Raw genomic sequence first — 9338 nt, 5'->3', positions numbered from 1 at the left:
GCCTTTATAACAGTTATAACAGTTAAATTTAGAAACGAAAATCGAACCGAACTCAAACAATACTAAATTTGATTAAAGTATATGATGAGTGTATTTATGTGCGTGTGTGTCGGTATAAAGAGTATTTATTCATTCATTTGCTAAAGAGAACAATTGATCACAGCCCATACATACTTGGTAATAGACAGTCTATTTTCTTCTAAATCTTCTGATGTACGAAACCCAATAACGACCCATTTGTAATAAATAAACATTTGATACAAACACTTTGTATTTGTTGCTGAAATTGCATTCTAAATCTTTGTACGTGCTTATTTACGTGCGCATATAGAAATGAATGCCTTTATACTGACGCGTTGGTCTGTGAGTTTGTGTTTTTCTACAAGCAATAATAAAAAACGGTTTTTTTTCTATGAGCTTTGCACGCGTACAAATATGTGCGTGCATTGCATTTATCAATTGTTCCTTAATATACGAGTGGAGACAATCTTGGGAGAATATAATACAAACTGTATTCAGGCCGTATATAATGCAAACAAACAATTTCTAAGCCTCAAGATAGCAACATACATGCATACACGGCACACGCATCGTTACGCCATTGTAGACATTATGTTTTTTCCGCCGAAATGGTAGAATTACGCTCTATAATTAATTACTGTTATCTTGTTATATTTGTTATCGTCGCACTTTGTCATTGATTGTAAATTATAGAATCTTTTCATACCATAGAGGATTGTAAAACTCTACCGTAGAAGCTATATAAGGGGTTACGAATAGCGAAGTTAATAGCGAGGTTTAAAGCGAAGTTGAAATTGAGATGTATGTATTATAGTTACTTGGATTAGTTTAGTGTTTTTATAACTGTTGGCATTTGAATGAACGTTCAACCAAGTTTTTGTTTGAAGCAGTTGGGTTCGTCTGTTAGAAATCTTGAACATAGTTATTAATGATAATCTGACAATCGTTGGAAGCTACAACACTGGTGCTGAAAATATAGATCTTTGTTGGCAATAACAAGCGTTCAAATTATTACAACAATTATATTAACACTTTTACATAACAAATTAATTATCACAATTTCCATTATTACTAAGAATGTTTAAATTCAATTTGAAATAGAAACCAAAAAAACGCAGAACGGACCAGCAAATACGCAACAAAAAATAGTTGGTCGAATGGAGAGTAGAACCTCAAGTGCGTGAGATGTACATGCTACGAAATAAAACAAAACACAAATCTTTCGCCTCGGAAAATAAGTGAAGAAATAAATGATCCCCGAGCAAAAGGCATGCAGGTTAACAAACCATGCTGGCCGGCCGCGAGTTCGTCCGAATGTTCTCTTCGCAAAATTTTTGCCAACATTATTTATGATTAACCGCAAATATTTAACGCAGAGCTTATAACAACAACAAAACCGATAAAATTCCTAAATATATTTTGAATGACATTGTCATTCTTTTGACCTGAATAAAATTGATAAACATTATTGCCAAATTGAAACATAGAATAACTTGTTTTTATTCAATGGAGTGAGAAGCACGTTTTAAAATTTTTCAACGTTCTTTGAATTTGCGATTTTTATTTAAAATATCATTTCGGGGGAAATTACTAATATAGTGCGATTATTAAATGAAAAACATTTGCACACGTAAAACCTTGTAAAGATAATGAACACTAGAATATAATGTATACATTTTAGAATGCAATCTTTAAATGGTTTCTGCAAAGTAGCGTTTTAATCTTAAGCACTACGATTTATTTTTGCCATAAAAATTATTTATCAAACTACAATCAGTAACATTTTTTGTAGTTATATGTATTAGTTTACTATCAAATTAAAATAAAAATATTACCATAAAAAAAATTTCCATCTGTTTCATCCAAATTATAATAACTTTATAAATTTGTATTTAAAGGCTGATGGTGCGTCATCTTCAACATACGCGTCGTACCCCGCTTAAGTGCCTCTGCGTGGTGATGAGTGGAGATCTGTGTCAACTCGACTTAACCACAGGAACGTGGGTGACGTTGCTGCTTGCAACTATTGCCCGGTTTAACGCTCATTATTATCTCATTCCGAATAATAAGTTCTAGCAGATGACTTTAGCGTGAACAGTTGTAAGCACTGATTTATGATAGGCGGCTTTCAATACGTCATTTCATAAAAAAAAAATATTTGGATTTAATGACTTTTAAAATAAATAATTGTTCTTATCGAAATTGGTTTGAACTTTTAAACAAAAGTTGTGAATCGTTTATAATTCATAATAATCAAATACAACCAAAAAACAATTTTCTCGATTTTTTTTATTTGTTTAAAATCTATTTTCATGGCCATTATACAGCGTTTGTAAAAGTACTTGTACCATTTATTTAACAAATTTTTTGTTTAAAAAGACATATTTAAGTTCGAGCAATAGCATCTGCCTTAACAAAATGTTTACCTCGGAAAATTAAATAATAAAAAATGTGAAACATGGCGATGATCAACAATGAGATGTTTTAACGTTAATAAAGTTATAAAAACTAACGCTCGCAAATTTGAAGTAGTGATGGTGACAACGATAGCAATAACATTAAACCTATTGACGCTTTGCCAGAACAATAAAACTAGCATCCAAAAATATAGCAAAGATATTATCAACGATAAATTCTCCGCCGTTAAAAATAGTCAGCAACTAAAACGTCAGCACTGAGCGATCAAATCTTCATCCGAAGCTTTGATTGCAGCTTGCTTGTCCTCGTCTGATTTTTGGGACGTTGGAATTTTTCAATTAGGTACAACAAGAGTATTTAGTCCATAAATGAGTATTGCATTTTTTTCATTTTTATTATTTTAATATTTGAAATTAACTTTTCAACCTATTTAAGTGTTGAGTCGATTCTACCATTCTTGAAGCCAAGGTTCACAGTGAGTGTTTTTGTTATTTGTGTGAGCTTTTTCGGCAATTATTTTGATTCACATCAGCATTATGTCTACATCTTTTGACTTTAAAAGTTATATTTTTCAAGTTTTACTTTATTTTCGGTTCAATATCTGATTGTGCAATGAGAAACGTCATTACAGATGCAAACATTGAAAATTGAAATTTTCTGTACCGATATAATCGGTATGGAAAATTTTCAATAATTTCTCAAAGCCAAGGTAATTTCAAGAAGTTCAAATAATTTTTTGATAGTTTCTTGCTCATTCAGTTATTTTTTGACAAATTTTTGGTAATTCGATATTTGTTGATGTTTCAAGTTGGTTCACAGCAGGAAATTTTCTTTATCGTACTTAATAACTTCCACTTATTTACGCATAATATAAGCATAACATATTTTTAAAGCGATCAAACATACGAAACATACCCTCACACACACACACACACACAAACACACACAACACACCCTCACATATCTGCATACAAAAGTTTTTAGTAACGTCAGTACATTTTGTATCAAATCATTTACACAATACGTTCAGAAATGTCACAAAAAGCACTTTATATAATAAAATTAGGAACAATCTCATTCATCTTGCGTGAAAGACGCACGTACAAGGGTCTTTCAGAACACGATTATGGTGATAAAAAGGTGATAAAATAAATTAAAATGTTTGCACATCGTAGAACAAACATTGAATGCAAAGAGCTGGTGTGATGCTTACTCTATCCCACTTAATCGTCAGTTTGGGCGGCGCCATGGTGTAATGGTTAAGATGCCTGGCGTTCCTGATGCAGTGTCCGTGTTCGAATGTGAGGAGATCCCCGCCTGTCACATGCGAAAGTGGGTGATGCGTTGATTCACGTGTATTTGTATGCACCGTGTGTTTTTGTTGTAATAATATTAATGCGCTCAGTCGCTTGCCGTGGCGCAATATAAAATGAAATTTTTATTATTATTCATAATATTATAATTAAATTATTTATTCAAACACCCGTCGTTCCATCTTTGAGTTGTCAGGGCCCTCTCCCTCTCTACACATTTCCTATGCACCAACTAACACTTTAATGTCAAACATTTTTATTCAGTGCTAAAATCTTAAGTGGTAAATTTATAAAATGTGTCAATTAGTTATTTTACATTTTGATTTAACTTGGTACGATTATTTAAATTGTTTCAATTGCTACATTTAATTTTTAAAAACAATAGTAGAAATGTTGTTGTGTTGTTAATTTTTTTAAAAAGTGCCAACAACTGTAAAGTATTAGCGCTTGATGTTAATATTTTAAATATTCAACGATTCCATCTAACTGAATGTTAGAAGTTCACTAAAGACCATTAACTGGAAATTATCCATTTTAACAATTTTTTCAATTATTAAATCCACCAGTGAAGTTGCAATTATTTTACTTTTAACATATTAAAAAAAATATTGTTTAATAGGAAAACAAAATTTTAGATCGAATCCCACCATTGAAATACAAAAGATTTTTTGGCTTTTCATATTTATATGCCTTTAATCAAATTTTTTTCTGATCATGCAAAATTTTCTGCTCCATTAACTTGACAAACGTGCGTATGGAAACAACATCGGTCTGACAACAACAGACATCCGGTAGGTAACCCTTGAAACATCTATTATAGAAAAACAGCAGCATGTGATCTAGAGTAAGCATTAAAAGTACATTAAAAGATGATTTCAATATTTAAAAATTTTTTTGTTTCTGCCTTATAAAATTGTACTAGAAAATAGCTTTCATTTCGATTGTGTATATACAAGCCAGGTTAGTTGTAATCATTTGAAGCAAGCACCAGCACATTGAGCTCCACTCCTACTTCATCAGTCGAATCCTTTTGCAAATGATGCAAATAAAACAAATTGTTTAGATTAAAATAAACAGACTTTTCTCACTGAACTGCAGGCTGAATTTAATTTTTCAACTCAAAACAAAAGCCATGAACAATATTATGACATTAGTTTTGTGTGCATAATGGAAGGATAAAAATATTTTAAGTTTTGTAAAACTTTGAATAATCAATTTATTTATGAACTATCGGTGGAATTTATTGATTCGAAGCAAATTGTTTGAGACAGACCAGCATGCAGAGGCACGTGGCCAGCATCCTGCGAGTGTTTGCTTGCATGGCTCACGTGGGCAAACATGCAACCCTCACTCACGTTACTGTATGGAAATATTTGCAGTTTTCATCTTTCATCAAAATTTATCTCTTCTCAAATTAAAATATTACGCCGTTGGTATATTTGTATGAAATTAAAAATTGCATTTCTTGAACATTTCTTTTTTTCAAATTCGAACATTAAAAATTTAAGAACGGTTTCATAGTTTTTCCAAATGAAATTTGTTTTGGGCACTTTTCGTTTAAAAGTTCAACAGGCTTTAAATTTATAGCTTAGTTGTTAACGAAACAAGTATCGAAATAATTTTTCGATTTGAAAATGAAATCTAAAGTTGCATCAGAGTTGTGAGCTGAGCCTTCAAATAAACATTCGAACTGTTTTTCAATGCAAACCGAAGTAATTAATATGAGACCATCAAAAAGTATACCTGACATGACTCGCATCAAACATGAATCTGCACTCGTACGACCTCCTATTTAAAAAAAAATTTAAGATGTGGAAGAATTTGAAACCGAAATGAGCAGACGTAACTGAAAAAGAATTAAAAGCCTATTTTGTTATTGTAAAACCTTCTTCATTTTTCATATAAGGTTTATTCCTTGACAATTTTCTCAGCAGACTTGATTGCGCCACTGCATTGGCGGGAAGGTGGACTGCAAGCTGGTCGTAACGCTGTGCATCATTCTACAAACCTGCCTTCAATAAGACAACGCGTGTAGTGTGCATAATAATTTTGTCAGCGAGTTAGCTCTTCAAATTTTTTTTCTAGAAATAATTAACTAATTCTTGTTTTTTTATCATTGTTGCATACAAGTGTTTTGTTATTAGGTGCATATTAATTTCGTTTCGTTATAAATTAATAGCGATAGGACACACATCCTTGACTAATGTGTATTTATCTTAATTTGCTACTCATTTTTGACTAAATTTGTGTCCGTTTAGTTATGATAGTTTAGTTTAGTTCTTTGCAATAAAAACTTTTTTGTTTTCTGCGGTGTTGTTGATGCGGTGACGTGTGCATGAATGCAGCAGACATTCATCATCCGTCGTTGCCACGCAGATGTGGCAGAAGGAATGCACTGTCATGTGCACCTTCCTTCACCCTATCTTCGCTTTGAATTAAAAACAAATTCTAAATTTTTGCACTTCTTGACAATTGATAGTCCCCCCACTAAAAAAATGTGTCATACGTTTCGTAACATGATGAAATTTCGAGAAGAAAACTAATGAATAAATTAATATTTGTGACTGTTAGATGATATTCTCTTTTACTTATTTTTGTCACCACAACTTATTATCCGTTTTTTGGTATTTTTAAATTAATTTATTTTAATCCATGAAACTTACTTAGCAACAAACATTTATAAACAGTTTTTAGTAGTCATCTTAGAGCAATCTAAAACATGAAACTCATTTTTTTCTTTTTTGAAGCTGTAAATTTACTTATGAAAATGCCACAATTTGTTTTTTAAAATGTTTTGTTGTAATGATTGAACAAAATTACAGTAAGTTGCAGTCGGTTGAATCTGGGAGGTTATCATCGCCAACAAAATAACAAACGATAATGTCATTGTTTATGGAAAGACATGGCACATGTACAAATACAGAAACATCCTTCGTTACAAACCCATCTTCACTGCTGCACATTTATAAATATTCAGTTTAGGTGAAAAATTGCGGATGATTTGATATAATAAAAAAATAATTACTCTTGCCACTCTTATAAAACACATGCAGAAGAACAAAGAAAGCAGTAAAAATACCTCGCCATGGCGAGTCGGTGAGTCGATATATTTAAATTAAAGGATGAAAAACACATCAATACGGCATTAATAATAATTTATTCTACGTACATGCATTATCTGCATTGTATGCACGTATGCATCATGCTGGCAAGTTATGCAATGTAAGATTTTTTGCACAGCAGTGCGAGGAGTATTGAACGTGTTTCCTACATTTGTACACGTGTAAATTTTGGCTGAGGCATATTTATGAGGTGCTTCTGTATGGTCAGTTAATGAGCTTATGTGAGTTTTGAACATGAAAATATGCCTTCTGCTTCATATGCACCAATAAAATGTGAAGCCAACTTTTATGAAAAATGTCTCTAATCTTGTTTACGTGTTGGTCTGCTGTTGTGCTTTGTTGTGTTCCGTGTTAACCAGTTTTCAAAATATGCTGTAGTAGAAGTAAAATTATTAAAACTGCTTTCAAATTATTCAAATTATCCAGTTACGCTTCATGGTGTGCAAATTAGTTCACCGTCAATTTCACTAAATAAATCATTAATTTCTAATTATTATATGACATTTAAATTTGGAAAATATCAACCTGAAATTTGAAATATGAACTTAAGATTAAATGCAAATGTTAAAGTGGATGACACCAATGAAGCCAATCAGTACGTGGACACTCCAATGAGGAACAAAAGTTTCTTAATCAAGTCTGCATTAAATTATTGTTGAACCAATACTGCATTTTTTGAGAGCTCACTTATTTATTCCATGCTCCATCGTCACCATCATGTGTCAGTGATATTGTTCTTCATTATGCAGTTCTGACAACCGCAGCACTGCTTGCATATTGTAATGGTTTCAACTCTCGTGTCGCAAACTCCACCATCACCACACGACATCCACGCATGGTTCGTCTACTTTGAAAGCATGTGCTAGCACCGCATCACGAGTGCACGGCCTATAATATTCTTTGAGTTTTGGACAGATAGTGTTCGAACCTGGTCACTGCGCAATTGCAAGTGTAGTTATCAAAACTTACTATATCAATGTCGTTACGGAATTTTCAAACTGCTCAGAACATGGAGTGAAACTTGAGCAACATTTCATGGAGGCACACCAAGATGGCGGTGCGTAATGATAGCTAACTTGACGACAGCACTAAAATTTTGTTGCTCCATAAAGAATGGAAACTGTTTATAACACTGAGAAGGTACTTATCGCTTCTATATCACTCACTTTCTGGCAGCCGGTTAGATCGATGGCGCATCTTATTGTCTATTATGTTTTCATGGACGGTTGCATCAGCGTGCTGTGCAAGATTGTAAAGACATACTTGTGCTTTGGGATTGCTAATTTGATTCATTTTAATTTGAATTTTATTTGACAAATAAATTTTTTTAATTTAAGCGTAATGTAGGATCAATTATTTTTTTATGTGCTATACTCAGACATCACCTCATTATCGCAACTGCTGCTAATAACTGTTGAACGAATTCTTGTATTGCTGAAATATTTTAAAGTGCTCATTAAATTTGTCTACGAATTTTAATAAGGAAAAAACAAAAAAAGATAAAAAACACTCGACAAAAATGAATAGGGAAGAACCGTTTTTAAATAGAAAAGTATACCTAGCGCGTACGTAAATAATAAGTGTATGAAATTATCAACATTAAAAATGAAACTACTGCTTATACTCACTGGCAGCATGCTCACTGCCGACCTTAGGAGGAGGCGAGGGTGCCCGGTAACCGGGAGTGCCAATGTTGTCTGCAAAAGAAACACTGATTGTTTTTTTATAATAAAAATAAATTGAAAATAGATTTAGTTAAACTTATATCTATTTTTAACATGAATAAGCTATTCCTGGAAATTAATTTATTTTTCATACTAGTAATTTGTTAAAAATACTCTAATCAAAAAATTATAAATTTTATCATAATTTTTTCAAACGATTTTAATTAAAATTTATTTTGTGCGCCTGTATTCTTCATGGCGCCACATATTTTTTATGCTTCACCTAAACTCATTTATGATTTTGGTACGTTTTGCGATATTTTTTCGCGCGTAATTGTTTATTGGTTAAATATTATTATTATTTATTATTATTTATTTATTATTATTATTGGTTAAATATTATTATTACTATTTATCATTATTATTTATTTATTAATATTATTGGTTAAATATTGATAATTTACGATTTAGTTACTTATGATATGACACTCGCTGGGGATCCAAAATTGATCGAAGGTCTCAAAGCAACCCGATACAAAAAAATAGCGTGTATGATGCATCAATTACTACACCTGAAGCTGATACCAAAACTCCTGACATTGCACACAAAGCTCTTACATTAGTAGAACAATTAAAAGATTATAGTTTCCTAATTTCTTTAATTGCGAGTGTTTTAATATGTTTGTTTCCATGGGTACGTTGGTGAATGATAGCATTTACAAAAGTCTATAAAAAATGAGATTGAGATATTAATTTAAATATCGTTCAATTTAAGACAATTTAATAAGCTATTGAAAGAG

At 31.8% G+C, this 9338-nt stretch overlaps 3 protein-coding genes across 3 annotated transcripts in view; all 3 read right to left on the bottom strand.

Moving 5' to 3' along the window:
- Positions 1-254, bottom strand: part of HELRODRAFT_182797 (hypothetical protein) — a gene marked incomplete at both ends in the record, with an annotated part of 9593 nt that extends 9339 nt beyond the window's left edge. Inside the window, one exon of the mRNA XM_009033525.1 lies at positions 175-254. Coding sequence (XP_009031773.1) covers positions 175-254 — 80 coding nt within the window. The remainder of the gene's footprint in view (positions 1-174) is intronic.
- A 2435-nt stretch (positions 255-2689) lies between these two features.
- Positions 2690-5794, bottom strand: HELRODRAFT_182796 (hypothetical protein; the record flags this gene model as incomplete). The annotated part of the gene is made up of 5 exons (XM_009033524.1): positions 2690-2748; positions 3622-3756; positions 5026-5111; positions 5496-5598; positions 5761-5794. The coding sequence occupies 5 exons, from the start codon at positions 5792-5794 to the stop codon at positions 2690-2692; spliced, it is 417 nt and encodes a 138-aa protein (XP_009031772.1).
- A 1895-nt stretch (positions 5795-7689) lies between these two features.
- HELRODRAFT_182795 (hypothetical protein) lies at positions 7690-9138 on the bottom strand (the record flags this gene model as incomplete). Its single annotated transcript, XM_009033523.1, has 4 exons — positions 7690-7802; positions 8041-8142; positions 8503-8571; positions 9111-9138. The coding sequence occupies 4 exons, from the start codon at positions 9136-9138 to the stop codon at positions 7690-7692; spliced, it is 312 nt and encodes a 103-aa protein (XP_009031771.1).
- Positions 9139-9338: the final 200 nt, after the last annotated feature.

Source organism: Helobdella robusta (assembly GCF_000326865.2).
Source record: "Helobdella robusta unplaced genomic scaffold HELROscaffold_93, whole genome shotgun sequence".
Classification (NCBI taxonomy): domain Eukaryota; kingdom Metazoa; phylum Annelida; class Clitellata; order Rhynchobdellida; family Glossiphoniidae; genus Helobdella; species Helobdella robusta.
This window is presented reverse-complemented; position numbering and strand designations above follow the sequence as displayed.